The 21,597-nt window shown below is 50.7% G+C and overlaps 1 protein-coding gene across 1 annotated transcript in view; it reads right to left on the bottom strand.

Moving 5' to 3' along the window:
- Positions 1 to 640: 640 nt before the first annotated feature.
- Positions 641 to 21,597, bottom strand: part of LOC122393704 (solute carrier family 12 member 9-like) — a 332,365-nt gene continuing 311,408 nt past the window's right edge. The window contains exons 13-14 of the mRNA XM_043389950.1: positions 1,702 to 1,917; positions 641 to 1,467 (exon numbers count right to left, since the gene is read on the bottom strand). Of these exons, the coding sequence (XP_043245885.1) occupies positions 1,299 to 1,467; positions 1,702 to 1,917 (385 nt within the window). The 3' untranslated portion in view covers positions 641 to 1,298. The remainder of the gene's footprint in view (positions 1,468 to 1,701; positions 1,918 to 21,597) is intronic.

The raw sequence follows: 21,597 nt of genomic DNA, 5'->3' as shown, positions 1-21,597 counted from the left end.
TGCAATATCTCAGCCGTTTCTGGGCCGATTTAGCTGAAAGTTGGACTGTCGGTGGTAGTGTAGGGTAGTGTAGTGTAGGGTAGGGTAGGGTAGGTAGGGTAGGTAGGGTAGTGTTGGGTAGGGTAGGGGTAGGGTAGGGTAGGGTAGGGTAGGGTAGTGTAAGGGTAGGGTAGGGTAGGGTAGGGGGGGTAGGGTAGTGGTAGTGTAGTGTAGGTAGGGTAGTAGTGTAGGGTAGGGGTAGGGTAGGGTAGGTTAGGGTAGTGTAGGGTAGGGTAGGGTAGGGTAGGGTGAGGTTAGGGCAGGGTAGTGTAAGGGTAGGGTAGGGTAGGGACTAGGGTAGGGTAGGGTAGGGTAGGGACTAGGGTAGGGTAGGGTAGGGTAGGGACTAGGGTAGGGTAGGGTAGGGTAGGGTAGTAGGGTAGGGTATGGTAGGGCAGGGTAGGGTAGGGTAGGGTAGGGTAGTAGGGTAGGGTATGGTAGGGCAGGGTAGGGTAGTGTAGGGTAGAGTTAGGTAGGGTAGAGTTAGGTAGGGTAGGGTAGGATAGGGTAGGGTAGGGTAGGGTAGTAGGGTAGGGTAGGGTAGGTAGGGGGTAGGGTAGGATAGGGTAGGGTAGGGGTAGGGTAGAGGTAGGGTAGGGGTAGGGTTGAGTTCAAAAAGGGCCCAACATACAAAACACTGGAACACCCCGCAACTTTCACCATCCCTTACAGTTCAATTAAAAACAGCTACCCAAATCCACCCAAATAATACAGCTAAAAATACAAGTCAGTCACCCAAACTAATGCACCCGTAACATAATATAAATCAAAACATACAGTTATCGCGTAAACCTGTACCTCTAGTATGGTTGCTAAATTCGAATTCAGCTCCAAAAACTGGTCTAGTAACATGTAAAACTCGAAAAAGTGAACCGAGGTCATCAAAGGTCAATGACCTGACCTGACCTTCAGGTGACCTTGACACCCACCCTTATGCATGGGGGCAACATCATATCACATGTTTGAACGCTTGAAACCACGAAAAGACTGCAAACGCGCGGCTAATGCGAGCCGACATACGCCGAATCGCGATTCCGGCCAAACATGGTCTCGAAAAGTAGGTCACAGGTCAAAGATCATTCGGGTCAGGGTCATGAAATTTTCAGGGTTGGTGTAAAATTGATGAACGCGAGGGTACTGAAAGTTTCGTCGCGATCGGCCGCTTTTTACGCGAGTTATTTGCGAAAAACCATGGGGGGGTCCATTCGACCCCCCCCCCCTATACGGGCGAGGGTTAAAAAGCAAAACCAACCACTGTTTTACTGGAGAGCCGTACACGCGCACGCGCACGCACATACACTGACCATGAGGAGGACAGTGGAGAGTTGCAGCAGGAACTGTGACGTCACGTCGTCGCTGGTGCACGGCGCCTCTGTGTCGAAGAAGTTGACGGGCCAGGCGTCGATGTGCACCGGCTCCCGCCGTTTCCTGAAGATGTCACAGTGCAGAAGAGCGCCGTCACCAAACAAGATCACAAATCAACCTCGTAGTACCCAGTTTACAATGCCAACAGTTTCGTTAACCGATGCTCGTTTGCTAAGTGTAAAATTCCAACACCAGGGGCACAGCGTGTGACTGTCGGCTAATACCGAGAGGTGCCGCTGACGCTCGACTAGGGTTCGAGCCGGGAGAGTCTGCCAGCCAGCAGCGCCCGCTACTCACAGCCGGGCCGCCAGCTCCTTCTTGTTGAAGTTGTGGAAGTTGCGACAGAGGCAGACGTTTTTGTCCATCTTGATGAGGTCCCGGACCATCTGGACGTACTCGTCGGCGGACAGCTGCCCGTCCTGGTCGGCGCCAGTGCGCAGTCGGTCCGGGTGGAACGCCGAGTCGGCGGCTGACTGGAGGTCCGACATGCGCAGCACGTCCAGCTCCCGGCTACTGCCGCGCACCGACACACACCGACAGCGTGAGTGGGGACACACACGGACACACACACCGACAGCGTGAGTGGGGACACACACGGACACACACCGACAGCGTGAGTGGGGACACACACGGACACACACCGACAGCGTGAGTGGGGACACACACGGACACACACACCGACAGCGTGGGTGGGGACACACACGGACACACACCGACAGCGTGAGTGGGGACATACACGGACACACACCGACAGCGTGAGTGGGGACAAACACGGACACACACACCGACAGCGTGAGTGGGGACACACACGGACACACACCGACAGCGTGAGTGGGGACACACACGGACACACACACCGACAGCGTGGGTGGGGACACACACGGACACACACCGACAGCGTGAGTGGGGACACACGGACACACACCGACAGCGTGAGTGGGGACACACACGGACACACACCGACAGCGTGAGTGGGGACACACACGGACACACACCGACAGCGTGAGTGGGGACACACACGGACACACACCGACAGCGTGAGTGGGGACACACACGGACACACACCGACAGCGTGAGTGGGGACAAACACGGACACACACCGACAGCGTGAGTGGGGACACACACGGACACACACCGACAGCGTGAGTGGGGACACACACGGACACACACACCGACAGCGTGGGTGGGGACACACACGGACACACACCGACAGCGTGAGTGGGGACACACACGGACACACACCGACAGCGTGAGTGGGGACACACACGGACACACACCGACAGCGTGAGTGGGGACACACACGGACACACACCGACAGCGTGAGTGGGGACACACACGGACACACACCGACAGCGTGAGTGGGGACACACACGGACACACACCGACAGCGTGAGTGGGGACAAACACGGACACACACCGACAGCGTGAGTGGGGACACACACGGACACACACCGACAGCGTGAGTGGGGACACACATGGACACACACCGACAGCGTGAGTGGGGACAAACACGGACACACACCGACAGCGTGAGTGGGGACACGGCTGTATCGGGCAAACGGCCGGCCGGACCACTACACTGGCCGGTCCGCTGTAGCCCGTCCATAACTACTAGTAGGATTGTAGCAGGGGCGTCGCCGACGGGGGGGGGGGGGGGTCGCAGGGGTCGCGACCCCCCACTCATGAGAACCGGGAGGGGGGTCGACCCCCCACTTTTGACGATGCTGAGTATGCCTGTTTGAGCTATCTTGTCAGTGAAGTTGGCGTCAGTAACATCACCAAATACAACGTCAGATTCAAAATCGCTTCAAGAGCTCCCTAGTCCGTGGAACATCAGCATGACAATATATTAAAGTAGTCACTATTCTAGTCCCTTTTTATCCCTCAAAGGAGTGGGCGCGCCAAAACTGACCCAATCGTTCGTCTGAACTCTGATTGTCAAAATAATGGTTGCAGTCGATTCGTCGGATGACGTATCAGCAACTACGAGGTACCTACCTAGCCTCAGCCCTGGCTAGTGGCTACCGTCCGACCTGCCTGCATAGGGGGAAGGGGGTCAGATAGTGGACCCCTCTCGGGCTTTCCCAATAAGACGCGCAAAAGGAGCATATTGCAACGAAACTTCCAGTGACCTCGAGTTAACCCACGAGCCGCTGGGGGGGGGGGGGCATAAAGTTGCCCCCCCCCTTTACGTTTTGTGAAATATCTCCGAAACCTGATGAGCTACGAACGTGAAACTTGACATAGCTTCAAGTGAATACCTAGGCAATGTTTGAGGAAAGTTTGGTGGTTGTAGCACCTAAGATGACGTCACAGTGACGTCATAAAGTTTTGTCGTTTTCCGATATGGACCGTTTCTGATGACGCTGAGCATGAAACTCAACTGTAAATGAACTAGACAGCACCTGCTGTCATCCTAAAACATCTAACTACACTTCCATCTAGTTTCTGACCAATAATCGACCCTTTATATTCGGTCCCATATATCTGATGTATCGTGAGGGATATGAGAGTCGCAAATCTATAATTTCACTTATGACGTCACTGTGACGCCATTTCAAATGGGATCGACACCACATTTGGACACAACCTCGGCTAGGTATTCAGGAAGACGTGTGCAAAGTTTCGCTTCTCTATCTCTTCGCGTTGCGACGATATCGTCGCAGAAGTAAGGGGGGGCAACTATATGCCCCCCCAGCGGCCGGCGGGTGGCGCGGAGGCCCAGCGGCCGCCGGGTTAATCAATTTTACACCTACCCTAAAATTTATTGGACCTGATTCGAATATAGATAACCTTTTTTATAAATTTAGTCCGAATCTTTTGATGGGAAGGATTCACAAGGACAGAGCCACCGCTAAGCGAAGCTTGGTTCACTTTTTCGAGTTTTATTTGCTTCCACTTACACTTGTACATAGTTTTTGGAGCTGATTTCGAGTTAAGCGCCCGTTTGAACATAAGAAGTAGGTTTGATAAATGGTGGTTATGTAGCATGTTACGAAGCTATCGGTGGTGATTGTCACCTACTCTAGATGGCCGGCAGGAATCCTGTTGGTCGGCCTGACCTGACCCGACCCGATCTACCCCAAATGCATGGAGTCATCATCGTTGTTCAAAACTAACATCGAAACCGTACTCGAGACCCCGATATCAGCTATGGCTCACAAAGTTCTAGCAGGTCCCGATTTTCCCTACTTTTGGGCGTTCACGTAAGATGACCCGGCCAAGACCTTGAAATTGGGCATCATCGGCTTTCTCTCATCACGGGCAGCATTCTCGCTTTTCGGCGAAGCTCTACCTCGATCAGGGGCCGAAAGCATACCTTAGCGTTACGTTGGTAAAATCTTTACTTTAACAACGACCCGTAAAACACGAATAAGAGCTACAGCGACACAGAAAGCGTATTCGATAACTTTTTTAAAGCTCTTTCGCCAACTTCGCCTCAGATTTGACTTCGGGTCTATGGCTTGTGTACCACAGAGGCCAAACAGATAAGCGGACGGATTTTGCCGAAACATTTGTTCTGTGACAACCCATGATTCAAAGAATGTGTATGATATTCAAGTTATCACCATTCACCATCGTGTTTGTTTCGTCGAAACGCGTCGCATGGCTTACAATTTGAACTTAAAAACTTACCTATAAAATTTGACATCAGGTAAAGGTCATGTCGACCTGACCGGAAAAGAACCTGCTGCATATTGATCGATCTGTGTTGCTGAGCTGAACACACTCCAGGCAACCTGTCATCGCTCTACAGCGAATTCGTCAAAAGTTGTCGAAAATGTGTCAGATGACCAAATGACTGACCATTCGAGTCATCACTGGTCGTTAGCTGCACCTGTCCCTAAAGAGCCGAGGTGCCATGGCTACAAAAGTATCTAGCTTTTTTAGCATATTCGTTCAAAACAGAGGACATTCGTGCTTCATCCCATATCTTATCATGATGATTGGTGAGGTCACATATTTGACCTGACTTCACTTCTCAGATGTAGAATCCTAGAGTCATTGAATCCCAGAGTCAGAGTCATTGAACTGTTGGCACTTATAATCCCATTCATTACACCAAATTCAGACTTAAAGGAGATAATCTATAGGAATGACAAGATTGCAGTTTTTAGAGGCATTAAAACTGAACTTGACATGACATTGTGACCTGACTTCAGGTGACCTGTGCTTGATTTTTATTCCCGATGCCAAATTGATATACAATAAGATATACCGCCGCTGCGCGCCGAGGTTTTTCTCAACACACGACGAAAACCGGGAGTGTGGCTAAAAACACCCCTACCCATCAAGTCGAAGACCGGGAGCCCGACCCCTCCCCCCCCACTCAAAAATCCGTGGCGACGCCCCTCGATTGTAGGCTCTAACCACTACACTGGCCGGTCCGCTGTAGCCCGTCCACAACTACATAGTAGGACGGTGTCCTTGTGGGCCCTTAGAACCACTGGTGTAGGGCTCTCAGAGGTGCCGGTTGTGAACCCTCAGAGGCACTGCTGAGGGCCCTCACGGTCTCCGTTATGGGATCCTCAGAAGCCGGCGTAGACCCTGACGGAGATCTTAGTGTGGCTACTTATGGCCCTTTCACACGTAGCAACTTTTCAGTCGCCGGCGACAGCAGCAGTCGCCGGCGACCGCCAGCGACCGCCAGCCAACGATCGTGTGTGACGTAGGTATGACGTAAGCAAGTCGGTGGCGATCGCCGGGCCACGGCCGGGCAATCGCCAGCAACTGGTGACGTCAGATCCGCGTCACAGGCCAGTCGCCGGCGACTCTTCTCGAGCAGCGGACGCCGCCATGACAGTTTTGTCCTTGGTGAGTGGTTTAGGTGATTTGTGATGCATTTTTTTCCTAAATTGGTTGGTGTGGCTACCTTAAATTTGTTGCACAGTAGCATAGGGATTATTATCTTGTAGTTTGCTTGTCGTGAAGCTGTTGTGACTTGAATTTAAGCTTGATTCGACAATATTGGAGGGTTTATGTCATTTGTGGCGCACTTGCCCATGATCACCCATGATTTTTATTTGTGATAGGTAAATATGTATTTTTTCATCAAAATTGAATATTTCAATGACATTGAAATTGACACTAGTTTCATGAGGTAATGAAAACTTGCTTGTTGTGTCACAAGAACATTGTTTACATTCAGTATCAGTGCCCTTGAGGACAAAGTGCCTACCCATCAGTCAGCTATTTGCCTACCTATTCGTGCGACACAAGGAAATATTTGATAGCAACAAAATATTATATTGCTGCTCATTAATTAGCATGATCAAAATCAAACAGGTAGCTTTGCAATTTTGTTATTGTTTCTGCTGGAGTTTTCCTTGGTATCATGGATAAACAACCCAGGCCAAACTTAATCCGCATTGGGTTCGCATGTGTGTGCATGCTCACATGGCAAATGATAATCCATGGCTTATTAGTACATAAATAATTGCAGTATGCACGGTAGGTGGTAGGTATGTCATGTATTTTGGCAAGGTATTAGGTGGTATGTATTTTGGCCCTGGAGCTGTTTCCTATTCATTGCAGCAATGCTGCCGGCATGGCTTATGTGTACCATGCGCACACAAGCTCCACCAATGTAAAAATGTCATTTTCACACAAAACTCATAATTGGAGGAAGGTAGAGCAGACCAAGAATAAGCGGGCATTTGCTGCAGTGTGGAAAAAGTCACTAGAGGCTTGATACTTTTTTTACATACAGCAGCCTGGAGATGTCCACAGAGGCATGCCTGAGGATGTCCACAGAGGTGGATCCAGGCAATAGTTTTTACAATCTTCTCCCCTTGTGCCCGCTGTGTGTTGTGCCGACTGCTTGTCCCCCTTCTGGTGGTGCCTAGACTTGCCTCTGCATATCTCCCCAGGCTGCTGCATAATGTCTAAAAAAACCTCAAGCCTCTAGTGACACTTATCACTCCAGTCTCTACAGCATATGCCCACTCATGCTACAGCTGCCTTAACAATACCAAAATTAGTAACAATGGTCTCATAACCATATTCAGTAGGAAATGAATTACCTAGAAAATTATATTAAAAAATACACTTGCTTTCAAAAAGAATGAGCACTGCCTTAAAATGCTAGGTGTGAAATAATGCTAGGTTTCTGAACCACAAATTCCAATTCTGTGTCACTGAATACTGATTGCCAATTGTGCAAGACAAAAAGCGTCAACAATGCTACATCAAGGATAATGATTTTAAGATAGTTCTCATTTTAGCCTGAAGTGTAAAAACCAAACCTAACCTGATTTGGGTATTTGGGTAAACCAAGCCTAACCTGATTTGGGTATTTGGGTAGTTTTTATGATGCTAAGCAATAGCCTATTCCAGGCTTCCTAATTTGCAGAGCTTTTGGTTAAAAAATGATTTTTAAAAATGTTTTTTGAAGTATGTTCTGACATGTCCGCCCTCTGTGCCTGGCAGACAAGTCACAGCGTTACCTGATGAGTCAAGAGGTTCTGTACCTGATGTACCTGATCAAGAGTACCTGATGATTCTGCAACACCACCTGATGGCCAACTCGACGGCATTGCTGACCCGAAAAGGAGTCTAGCAGCTGAATGTTCAACTTCTGCCACTGCACTGTTGACTCTGCCTAGAGACAGCATCTGCACCACGGCCCACAGACGATCTTCCGTGGGATGGTGTGCTGCGCACCAGTCACCACACTGACGGCGTTCACCTGTGTGCTGCACAACTTTCTGTGAGGTCAGGAGATCGACACTGACGGCCCCGGACGGTGTGCTCTGATTGCGCCGAGTGTGCTCCCTCGTGTCCGGGCCTTGATGCCAATATTGGCATTTACCGCACGCGAGGCGGCGCGCGTCCGCCAAGCCCTCACATACTGCGTCCAAGGTGCAGGTGGTGTTCGGTGACAGTGTGCAGCTTCTGCCGGCCCCGTGGACGGCACCGCGTGTGACCATGGCATGTGCATTCGATTTTCTGACATAAGTGCAGTGAATTCATTTGTCATTTTGCTTCTGAATGCTGTCGCCGCTCGGTAGGGTCGATTCTGCCAGAGTAAAGAGGTCGCCACGATCGGCGCCGGTGGGGCAATGAGCAAGGCACTCAGCAATCAGCTGCCGGGAGGTGGCGGCGGCGGCGGCGGCTGACGACTCGGGCCTCGAAAATCCTGTCGTGTGCGTTGCTGGCTATTATGCGTTGTTGGTGTGCGCTGTTTTGCAAGGCCTTTGGAGCGGCATGTCGAGTTTTGAGTTTTGGACGAAGGAGCCTTGGTGTTTTGTTGGTCTATTTTCGATAAAAACGGTCATGAAGAGTGAGCTGTGTCCAGGCTGATTTTAAGATTTCTGTCACAGTATTGTCACCTTTGACCTAGACTTGTGTCTTCTTGGGTATCGGCATATTGTGCCACCGTCCCTGCCCCGTGTCCGCGCGTGCTGCATTTTTATGTGGTCGCGCGTATGGTGTCATATACTGTCACCTCGCCATGTTTAGTGATATCCACTGTGTGGAAAAATGCATTTTGTTATAGGGGGGGGGGGTACACTTGTGTTCCCCAATCCAGCGCTTTAGATAATACAGCATCTGTTTTTGACATAATGAAAGCCTGTGTTTTATGTGGGCGGTAGGCTTCGCCGTTCCTCAGGTCCGTTTCTGGCATTTGAATTTCTGCTACATTTCTAGAATGCCTTTTTTCTGTTTTTTCACATACAAAGCACGGTCCAAATGTGTGACCACAAATCACTGTGATTGTCCCATGCTTACCACCAACCATTCCTTCAATGCTAATGTCGTTACAGCGAAGTTATTCATTTATTGAGAACAGGGTTGTAGTTGAATAAACAAGACAGGTGAGCAAAATCTGCAGCACTCGTAGTCTTGGCTGATGCGTTAGGAAAAATGGAGGAACTGCAAGTACACATCACTTTTCAGTTTTATGCTTGAGTGCATTGAATTTCAATGTAGAAGAATCGCAGTTTGATTGTATTTTCATTGATATTATGTATTGTTTCAATAATAGATCTAATAAATATTATTCCAATATTACCTAGACGGTAGTTATCATCCTGCAAAACATGTCCAAATATTTAGTACCTTGAATAATGCAGTAAAATAAGCTGCGCCGCTGCATGTATCAGCAGCGCAATATCTGGTGCCAACTCAAGGTCAAGCGGGTCACGTGACAGTTGAGCGGCGGCTGGCTAGAACAGTCGCCGGCGACTTCAAAATGTTGGAAAAATTGAACTTTCTCGGCAACGCCGACAACTCTCCAATGATTGGCTGACACGACTGCTACGTCACACCCCGGCGACTGGTCAGCTGATATCGACAACTGCGGAGTTGCCGGCGACTGACCCCGGTCGCTGGCGATCGCCGGCGACTGACCCCGGTCGCTGGCGATCGCCGGCGACAGTTGCCGTCGCCGGCGACCGGAAAAGTTGCTACGTGTGAAAGGGCCATTAGGGGTCCATGAGGTGCTCTTACGAGATCTGTGAGGCCTTCCTCAGTCGAAATATAGTCAGCCTAGACCCTCAGAGGCGAATTGGTGCCGAAGGGCCCTTTGTGGCCGGGTGGGCTCTCAGAAGCACCAGTGAGGGCCTCAGTCTCACAGTCGTCGTAATGGGGCCGTCAGAGAAATTGGTGTGAGGCCATTACAGGTTAGTGTAAGGCCCTAGATATGGCCCCTCTTGGGCCGGTAAGGACTCTCAGAGGCAGGCAAGGGGCCACCAGAGGCCGGTAAAGGGCCCTCAGCGCCTTCAGAAGCCGGAGTTTAACCGCACACATTTTTTGTATTGAAACACGAGCGTCAGCTGCGCCGCGCTTGAGCGCTGCCATATCGTGGCATAATTTTTCGGTATGTAGTTGTAAGCTCTCAATTCTAGTTGTTTTCTAGTTGATCTAGTATAATTATAGTATATACTAGGAAAAACTTTGGAGGACCGTAAAGTGGGGCTATTTGAGACAGTGGGGCTATTTGAGACAGTAAGGTAGTGGATTGGTAAAATCGCTGAAAAATGAAAACCGTTTGATGTTTTTTTCGTCATTTTTGCTTAGGCTGACGTGGAATTGATCAGTGAATGCTCTGAATAACCTTTTTGTAAATTTCGAAAAGTTATGAAAGACATTTGGGCTTTGGCATAAAATACGAAATACAGAAACACACACAATTTAAGTTGTTCGAAAAGGACCCCTACCTGCATTATGACAAAGTTGAAGTTTTAATAGCTTCGCCACTGGATCTATCGTTACTACCTTTTTACTTATAGACTAAGCACATTTTTCATGAAAATATTACATAGTTAATGGTACTGCCGATTGCGTAACCCATTGTCTCAGAATCCCGATGATTCCCACCTGGTCAAACCTCAACGGATATGCCAAATAGCTGATTATAATGGTGATACGATGCACCCGAGAAGACTTACCGCCATCTACCTGAAGTGCATCGAACGTTCGACATAAGCAACACCGGTGAATCGGTCGTGGTCATAAACGTGCAGTGGGTTCATGGTACGTACTTTTAGCAGCAAGCAATATTTACATGTTCGTAGTGTAACATAATGTCCCTTTAGCTGGTGACAAAACTAGTTATTCTGATGAATATGTGCTTAAAATGTGCTTCATCAGTCACTGACTCAGTTGACAATCAACATATGTCTACCTTGGTTGACCAAAAAACACCATTGAAGGTTACTTAACACATGAACGTACTGTTAGATGAGCCTATCCAAGTACTTGATGTGGTAGGGTAGGGCCAATTGATACAGCATGCAGCGATCGAGGAAAATCGGCATAAAATCAAAAACGTTTAACATTTTTTTTTTGCTATTTCTTCGCATGGAGATGTACAATGGAACAAGCAATCATGCAGACCATTCACTTTAATGTTTTGGGAAACCTTTTGCCCTGTATGATTCATTACGGTGTGCTTCATAAGGTAGCAAGCCTGTCTCAAATAGCCCCATCGACTTTCGGTATATCTGTTTTCACGTCACCAGGGCTATATACAAAAACTTACTTTTAAAATTTTACTGTCGTTGACTTTAAAAAGTCCTTGATGAACATCCTGTCCTTTTGAAAGTTTAGGGTCACATCATATTATGATAACCTTAGCATATAGTGATGCAATTTTATACCCTACCGAAATGAAGTGTCCTACAAAAAAAGGAAAAAAATGAATATAAAGGACATGTAGCAGTCTCTGCTCAACAATTTTTGCCAAAATGATCAAAATTTAATTTCCAATTGCATGGCGTTTAAAAAATTGTCTCTAGCGTCACCGATTTTCTTCAATTTCTTTGCAACTAAAACTGTCTCAAATAGCCCCACCTTATCGGGCTATTTGAGACAGGCTTTAACTAAAAAATAGCCTTAATCATTATTACAAGCTGAACCAAAATGCACCTATATGAAAGAGCTCACAGAGAACTACATTTTTGCAATTTACATGCTATAAGAAATTTAAACCGTCTTAAAGGGAGAGGTCAAAAACTGTAAAATCCGTTTCAAATAGCCCCACTTTACGGTACCCGACTCTTAAGTGCCCTGATCAAGGTCATCTATAGAAGGTAAGTCACTCCCCCGCCGACCAATTAGAGACAGATCCTGAGTGACGTCACCCCTGATGCTCGCAAGGGGTACTCCATTCCTTGGCAACGCAAAAATGACTAACTTCATTTAAAGATTATTGATGGCACTCTACACACATACACCGCTCAACCGTTGATGTCAATGGAAAGCTCAATCAATTTTCTAGCGATAAAAAAAGAGCAGCTGTCGCCACGTGTCCTCTGGTATTTCACACGCCAACGACACTTATTTAGCCGGATGATAGACAAGGACTGTAGGAGAGCGATGGGCAGATAAGGATGGTGAGGAAGACGCCAGCCGCTGCCCGATTCCAGCCTCTCGAAGGCGAGACCACTGTAATCGGACAGATCAACCGATACTCCGGCGCCTCGATGGCGAGGTTAGCCGGAGCCGACTGGTCGCACCCCTGTCTGAGCGGAGACCCCGTACCCGAGCCTCGATGGCAAGACCCGGGGAACGAGTTTAAGCTCAGTGACTCGTTGGCCAGACACTGTGGCCGCCTCCCTCACACACCCCGGAAGAGGCCGTGTTATAAGACCCGGATGAAAGGAAATGATCGGCCACTCGCACGCTGAGAAGACTCGCTGCGGTTCACTGTCGCGTCCCTTTTGCCACTGGTCCAGCTCCTCTCCACACCATTTAAGATATTTTCACTTGCTGTATTGTGCACCATCACCACACCACAGCCAGCGCACCACACACACCATTTCTGTTTTCTGCCGTCACGGGCTGCAATGAATTGCCGCCGAGTTTCCACAACATGGGAACGCGAGAGTTCAGGCTAAAACTCCGCAAACATCTTCTGGCAAAACAACAAAACGAGTAGCGCGATGTACAAATGTGATGTGAGCTGAGTGTGTGTGTGCGTGAATGTGTGTGTTAGTTGTGCAACTGAATCCCGATGTTCCGTTTTTATGACATGTCAATCATAATAGCCATGTGTTCATGGACCGATTGCACGATGTAAATACATACATACATACATACACACACAGCGGCGAGCACTGCCACACCGAACATCTAGAACGAACTCCCTTAATAACCACGCGCTGACCCGAGGTCACCTCGCCGGCGCCCGAGGGCCAGAGCCCAGCCAGCCAATCACCGGGCTGCTTGCTATGGGGCCAGCTCAGGGCCGGCATAGCCCCAGGCGCCACGTGGTCGGCCGGCCGCCACATGGCCCGCTCGGAGGTCCGGTCGGCCCGGCCTGCAGCCGCCGGTGCTAACATCCCCCCGCACAGTGTTGCACTGCAGGGCAACACTCACGAAAGGTAACCGGCGTGCTGCCGTACACATCGCGTCGCTAACACATATAAACCATTTCACATTCCAACAAATACGATGCTATTTTTTGAAACACCAGCAAGTATAGCATGAAACAGAAGAAATAAAAAAAACACTTCAACTTCGTTAAGCAACGATTAATGATGGGGATCAGTGGTATATCCCCACCGACGCACCAAGGCGACTGGCGACGTCGTCGCTGCTAGACGAATCGTTGCCGCCCAAGCAGAAACCGCCACATCCGAGGAAGCTACCGCCCGTGCTGATGTAGCCGAGGAGGTTGCCGCCGCCGCCCGTGCCGAGGTGGTTGAGGAGGCCACCGACACCTACGCCGAGGCCGCTGCAGCGCTCGCGGAGGCTAATGCCTCCCGCGCTGGAGATGGATAGACGCTGGAGAGCCTCCAGACTCAGAGGACCATAGGTCCTCCAGTGCTTGATAGCGATGTGTCAGGATCGTGTAAACCCCGCTGGTTTATCTCACGGTTGCGGAGATGCCGATGTGTTTTCTCTCCCAGCCCCTCGATGGCGAGGCCACTGGGAGCAGACGGAAGGGTCGATGGTTCGGCCTCTCGTTGGCGAGATGACTGGGCGTCACTTGACTCCGACGCCAGCACGCGTTGCAGGTCAGCTCGTAAATCTCTGCCAGTCTGTTGGCCACGAAGGTCTTGAACCGCCGAGTTTCATTACCAAGGTACTGCTGGATGACCTTGCTGTCCGTCCAGCAGAAGATGTCACCCGGCAGCTTCGTGATCCCACCGAGGACGGTAGCCACAAGACGCGCTCCAAGAACGGCTGCTTGCAGCTCCAGACGGACAATTGATAGTCGCTTCAGTGGAGCGACTCGGCACTCGCCGATCAGGAAGCGACAGTGGTGTAATCCATCGCTCGAAGTTGTCCTCCAGTATGACACAGCGCCGAACGCACTCTCTGAAGCATCGCAGAACACATGAAGTTGGCGTCGCAGTTTCTCTGGGCCTCTGGGGTTCACGCAGCGTTGTATCACGACTTCGTTCAGCTTCTCTACTTCACTCAGCCATTCAACCATTGGCTCAGCTCAGGTTCGGGTAGTGGCTCGTCCCACTCCAGATGTTTCCACCAGAGTCGCTGCATCATCATCTTGGCTCTCACGGTAACAGGAGCAGCGATCCCCAGATTGTTGACACTTTGCTGAGCACACCACGCTTGGTTGCACTCACTTCTTTGGCTTGGAGACGAAACCCCAATGTGTCCTCGTCTTCCTCCCATGCGATGCCCAGCGTCTTTTCAGCGGTGTGCGAGCTCCTGAGACATAGGCTCGCAGAGGCGCTGGCTCTCTCACTCTCTGGAACGCCTTTCAGCACAGCGGGGGAACTGCTTCTCCACTTCGTGAGGTGAAAACCTCCTCTCTCCAGTGCCTCCTTCACGTCAGCGTACAGCTGTTTGGCGGCGTCTTCCGTCATGCAAGAGAACAGGCAATCATCCATGTAGAACGACTTGGCCAGTTGCTCGGGACTTCTGCTGAGAATCTTGTCTGTCTCCTCCGCTCCATAGTCCAGGAGCGCCTTTCTCAGCACGTAGTTGGCCGTTGCCGGTGATGACTTCGCGCCAAAGATGGCCACCTCCATCTGATAGACGTCGGGCTTACGGTGTCGCTCCATATCTCGCCATAGAAAGCTCGAGGCAGGCTGGTCTTCTGTCCGGATCCTCACCCGATGATACATCTGCTTGATGTCCGCGGTCACAGCGATCAGACCTTCCCTGAAGCGCATGATCACCCCAGGAAGGCCGTGTAGTAGATCTGGACCTGTGATGAGCTTCGAGTTCAGTGATACACCTTGGTATGTTGCCGCAGCGTCGAAGACGATTCTCAGCTTTCCTGGCTTGTTCGGGTTCACTACTGCGTGCTGTGGCAGATACCAACGCTTCCCCTTCGGCTCGTCCGCTTCTTCTGCTGAGAGCTTCCTTGCGTGACCATCCTTTACATATCCGTCGATGATGGCTTGGTACCTTGTAGCCAGTTCTGGCGGTTTGTCGAGTTTCCTCTCAATGGACTGGAGACGTCGGTACGCTTGGTTCCAGTTCTCCGGTAACATCGGTTCATTTTCACCCCACAGAAGTCCAGTTTCATATCTGTCCCCCCACCTTCCTGGTCTGCTGATCCAAGATTCGCATAGCTCTGAGATCTTCTTGAGATCGTGCATCAGAGCTGTTGATCATGGTGCCGAGGGCCTCGGTCGTCCACCAGTCTTGGACCAACTCTTGCAGACCCTCCAGAGCGTCTTCGGGAGCACGTCGACGCACGAACATGACTTGCCGCATTGTGCTTGGAATCAGGGTGGATATCGATCCCGTCAGGGTCCAGCCAAAGTCTGTCCGGATAGCGACGGGCATTCCGGGGCCTCCCACCCTGACCTCTCGCTGCAACACAGCTTCCAGAATGTTGGCACCAAGTAGAAGCTCGACGTGTGCGCCGTTGTACTGCTGTAGGTCCAGGTCCTGCAAATGCTTCCAGCTGCGAAGCTGCTTGCTACTCATGCTGGGTGGGGCCACGTTCAGCCTTGGCACAGACCACACCTCGGGCACGACGATTCGATTTCTGCTGGTCGCTGTGCTCTGATGAACTCGAAGAGGACTGACAGTCAGCTGAACTCGAAGAGACGACTGTCTGGTACCGTTTCCTTCGATGTTCTGTAGCTGCAGATTCTCTTGGACTCCTGGGACCCCAATCTCTTCCAAGACATCTTCACAGCAGAGTGATGTCTGCGCTCCCGGGTCCAGCAGTGCCACTCCGTCTCTCTCCCCGTTTGGGCCGTGAATCCGCACCGGCACCAACTGCAGCAGTGTGTCTGTCGTCTCTGTGAGAGCCGTGCCGACGATGCGACTTCCTCCCTGTGCCTCTGTTTTTGGTTCTGTTTGGTTTTCTTCATTACCAGGGAGGCTTCTGTTCACATGATGAGTCGGTGATGAGATGCATTACATCCATTCAAGTTGCATCGCCTTGCAGAACGGCAATCCCTAATGAAGTGACCCTTACTGATTATTTAGGGACATATTTGTGTCATGAGGTTATCGGTGGAGCCAACAAATAACTAAATGCACATACTTTTATTATTACTTTTAAAAGTAAGTGCATTTAGTTATTTGTTGGCTCCACCGATAACCTCATAACACGAAGTGACCCTTGTTGTTCAGGCAGCCCCAACACAGTCGCTCCTTGCTCACTACGAACAGCCTTTCCTCCACCGTCTTCGACTTGAACTCCGTGCAGTCCTGAAGCTTGTGCTGTTCCTTGCACAGGACACAGAACCAGCGACGTCGGTTGTTTTCCGTCTGGGAAGACGTAGCCGACGTAGTCAGAGTTGTTCTTCGCGCCGAGGTCTCCCGTGCACTTGCGGATGGCCCTTTTCTTTCTGGATCGCGGTTGTGGTTGGCCGAGTTTCTCAAGATAGCAGTCTCTGTCTCCAGCCACTTGCTGAAGATCTCCAGATCGGGATGCTTTGGATGCATCTGATGCACTTCTCGTCCCCATTGGTAGGACAACTCCGCAGGAAGCTTCAATACCACTCGACGCAGGTTCTCGATGGCTCTCAGATCATTGTAGTGATTCAGAGCGCGCAGCGTCAGCACAGTGTTACTGACAGCCGAACTGAACCTCTCCACTGAGGCGATGTTGTTGATTGAAGGAGCTGGTGTCGTGAACATGGAGCTGAGATATGCTTGGCTGATGTCACCTTCTCGACCAAAACGCTCGTGCAGCCTTGCCAACGCCTGGTGATACATCTTGCCATCGAACAAGAATCCCTCGATGGCTTGATGGGCGACTCCATCTACTGCTTGTTGTAGATGCGCCATCCGCTCCGTGTCAGAGAGAGAGACGCCTGATCGTGAACCAGTACTCTGAAGAGACTGATCCAGCGCGGCCACTCACTTGGTTCGCCTTTGAACCGCGGTAAATTAAGACGTGGAACACTGTTGGTAAAAGCTGACATCCCAGGAGGTGGATGCCCGTGCTTCTCCTGCCCTTTGCTGTTTGATGTCCAGTTGTCTGGGTTGTGGTCTTGGACCAGGCACATTGTCGGGTACGCTCGTGCAATGCCGTGGTTCGGCAGCTTGATCTACCCCCGCAGTCCGCACCTTCAGCAGATCCCTTTCTTCCTTTGACAGCTGCTTCGTCGAAATCATGCCGACGATCCCAGTTCAATTCGTCTTCCGCAGCCTGATACATGCAAAGCTTCCGAGCAGCTCTGTCGCGGGCCTCTTCGGCTATTCTGAGCTGTAGCACCCTGTTCCGCTCCTCCAGAAAACGGCTTTCTTCCAGCTGAGCTCTGATGTCATGCAGCTTCCGATCAGCATCCTCCAGCTCCATAGCAGCCTCTCTGGATCGAAGTGACACAGCGGTGCCTGCTGACGTGTGTGACTTGGCACGACTTCGAGTGTGACGGGAGGTGGCAGCTGATGACTTGGCTTCATCCAACTCTTGAAGGTACAGCTAGAGCTTCCCCTGGACGATTAGTTCTTCTTCCTCGAATCGATCTGCGTATTCTCGAGCTTCCTCGAACTCTGCGCCATCAAGCTTGCTTTCGTAATCCTCGTGTACCTTTCTCAATGCAGCAACAGCTTCTTTCAGCCTTCCGTTTACCTCTGGATGCGACTGCTGTTGGCACGTCTGGCTATTTCCACCTCAATCGCTTTGCAGGCTCTTGTTGCGGCAGTCCACTTGCTGCCCTGGAGTCTCCGTAGATCGGTAAGTTCCTGTTCTCCAGCGTCACTAGAAGCTTTATCCACGGGAGCACTCAGCCCCCTGACGTCCTTTTCTTCTCCTTTTTCTATTCCCATCGTCTCCTGCTGATTTCACTGGTCGCGATCCGGCCCGGAGGACCAGAAATGTCGCCACGTGTCCTCTGGTATTTCACACACCAACGACACTTATTTAGCCGGATGACAGACAAGGACTGTGGGAGAGCGATGGGCAGATAAGGATGGTGAGGAAGACGCCAGCCGCTGCCCGATTCCAGCCTCTCGAAGGCGAGACCACTGTAATCGGACAGATCAACCGATACTCCGGCGCCTCGATGGCGAGGTTAGCCGGAGCCGACTGGTCGCACCCCTGTCTGAGCGGAGACCCCGTACCCGAGCCTCGATGGCAAGACCCGGGGAACGAGTTTAAGCTCAGTGACTCGTTGGCGAGACACTGTGGCCGCCTCCCTCACACACCCCGGAAGAGGCCGTGTTATAAGACCCGGATGAAAGGAAATGATCGGCCACTCGCACGCTGAGAAGACTCGCTGCGGTTCACTGTCGCGTCCCTTTTGCCACTGGTCCAGCTCCTCTCCACACCAGTTAAGATATTTTCACTTGCTGTATTGTGCACCACCACCACACCACAGCCAGCGCACCACACACACAGCGGCGAGCACTGCCCCGACGAGCATCTAGAACGAACTCCCTCAATAACCACGCGCTGACCCGAGGTCACCTCGCCGGCGCCCGAGGGCCAGAGCACAGCCAGCCAATCATCGGGCTGCTTGCTTTGGGGCCAGCTCAGTGCCGGCATAGCCCCAGGCGCCACGTGGTCGGCCGGCCGCCACATGGCCCGCTCGGAGGTCCGGTCGGCCCGGCCTGCAGCCGCCGGTGCTAACAGCAGCAATATGCTAAGAAATGGCCGGTATTGAAGATTTTTTTTTATTAACACGACACTTTCATTTGTACATTTTTCCTTCACATTTTCCACACCTTCCACATACATTTTTCTTTCCCACCCCGCCCCTCATCGCCCCACGAATTACACATCTGCCCTTCCTTGCTGGGGCGATGCCCTAGGCCGCCGGCCGGTATTGAAGATATAGAGATAGACGATTTAAAAACCCTCTGCCAGGGGCGGCGGATTCGGGGGGGGGGGGCAGAGGGGGAAGCTGCCCCCTGGCAAACTCGTGGGGGGCAAAAGTATCTTTTTGCCCCCCCATAATTTGTGACATAAAACTTTGACAAGAAGCCATACATTAATTTTGTTCGATCATCTGAAGATGTTATCAGGTGCCCATATACTTTATCATACGTTGCCTTTCTTAATTGACAAGCGTTTGCGTTCAATAGAAGTTTCCTTCTCCTCAAACTCGTTTTAGAGGCAATATAAGCGTCAACGTGACGCAGCGGCAGCCCAGACCTTAAATGGGCGCTTTTAGGGGCGACGGATACGGGGCGGCAGAGGAAGCATTGTCACCTAAGAAATTTTGGAAGGAGTGGCAAACGTATATTTTGCCCCTTCATAATTTGTGCCCTAAACATGGGAAAATTTCTATAGCCTAATATTGTACCTATGTGCCCATACAGTTTGTCTAACCGTCACTTTGACAAACCGTCTAACCGTCAAACCGTCTACATGTAACTGCCAACGATTTCCGCTTTAAAGCGGTATTTGGCCTTCCAGCTTCGATTTTGAGACATTCTAAGTGTGCAAGAGACGCAACTCCGACCTTCAGTGGTCGTTTGCCGCTATTTTGTAAATTCCAAATCTCAGCCGAGCGGAGACGGAAGGGATTGCCATTCGCTTGCGGGTAGTTAGGAGTGATGAGTTTTCGTATAAGCCACTTCCCTAACTTTTTCGGGCGCAACAGTTTCCAGTGCATATGTAGGTACAATGGTGAGCAGTGAGCACCGCGGTAGCACACATTGACCAACGCATGGTATGATACCCAAAGGCCAGTCATTAGACATCCGCAGTCTGCTTTGGGCATTCCGAGGCTAGTGTGGGGCAAGTGAAAAAGCCTGGATGATTACACCTCAGTATCTGCTTTATTTCAGTTTTCACCATGAAATTAGTAAAAAATAAAGTTGGAAAGTTTTTTTTTGGGGGGGGGGGGGCACTGACCATTAGTGGGCCTCCCTCTCTCTCGAAAACAGACGAATGGACCTCGTGATCGCTTTTCCTGAAGCCATCGTGGATCAAACGTTGCGCGATCATGCGACAAAAAGAAGCCCTTCTCTATAGGTTTCAACCCTCCCTGGGTCACATCAAAGTTGAAAAGTCAGTGGACGAGGTCATTCGGTATAATAGCCCCACAATAGACCCAGCCATTTGAGCGCTCAGTAAGATTACCTTGCCCACAGAGCATTGTGGTCAGCATTTGGCGGATTCAGGAATGTTGTTTGGCGCATTTCTCCCTCTTAGAGCTTCCGAAATTGACGAAATTGTTTTTTTTTTTTGCATAAAAAAAGATACAAATCACGTTTAATAGAAAAGGCTGGCTATAGAATAGCATTGAACACGAAAGCGAAACATAAAACATTTTGGAAAAATGAATATGCCCCACAGCGTCCGATATCTACCACCTTCCAGTGGGTCAAGCCAACGAGGTCCAAGTCGATAATGGCACTCATAGATGGCACGGACCTTCACCCTTGTCTTACTTTGCGATGAGGTCTGCTCCTAATAGTTTCGGCCACAGAGTGGCTGTACCCAGGTCGTTTGGCATGTGAAACTGTAATTAAAGCCACCTTAGGCGCCCTGACTGCGTCGTCTTTGCAGATATCACTGGCGGCCGATTCTCGAGTAACCGGTAGACGTGGTGTCAAAATTTGGTGTGATAATGTCGACCTTACCGCAGTCAGCGTACCCTAAGGCCCTAATGAAATAACGCCAACTCGGCACTCACAGCTTCTGGCTCCTCGTCCCAGTCCTCCGTTCCTTCGCCCTAGCCCGCCGCTCCCTTACCTCAGCCCTCCGTTCCCTCACTCTAGCCCGACGAGCGTTTGGGCCTTATTTAAGCCTCGCTATATTCATATTCATATTCATATTCATACTTGTATTGAGGTCATCCATGGCAAGTTATGGCTATTACAACCTCTTGTCAGATCTTGTAAACTTGTAAAAAGGAATGTCACACATACACGTATACACTTGGAGTGAGCACACACACACAAGCACGCACACACCTGCACACATCACACACATGCCTGGATACTTTGTACGTCAGTGTGGAGATAAACTGACGAGATGACGTTTCAGGTGTCGACCGAACGGCGGCACGGGCAGCCGGACTAGGTCGCGCGGTAGATCATTGTAAAGCTTTGGCCCTCGGCAGGTAAAACGGCGGCGGCCCATCTCAGTCCTGGACCGGGGCACTGACAGTAGGTCGTCCTGCCGCGTGGTGCGCTCAGTGCCCACACGCGCCGCGGCTACAGTGGTGAGTTCAGCTGCCAGCTGCTCGGGCTCGCCCGAGCGCCACACTTTGTGGAGTGAGCATAAGGTGTGGTAAGAGGCCATGCTCTCAGCGCCGAGCCAGCCCAGTCTCTTGAGTAAATCTGAAGCGTGGTCGTATTTTCTGCGGCCAAAAAGCATTTTAGCGCCATAGTTAATAACTTTTTGAATGCGAG

Source organism: Amphibalanus amphitrite, unplaced genomic scaffold (assembly GCF_019059575.1).
Source record: "Amphibalanus amphitrite isolate SeventyFive unplaced genomic scaffold, NRLGWU_Aamphi_draft 000549F_arrow, whole genome shotgun sequence".
Classification (NCBI taxonomy): domain Eukaryota; kingdom Metazoa; phylum Arthropoda; class Thecostraca; order Balanomorpha; family Balanidae; genus Amphibalanus; species Amphibalanus amphitrite.
Note: the sequence above shows the minus strand (reverse complement) of the source record. Positions and strands in the feature narration are given on the sequence as shown.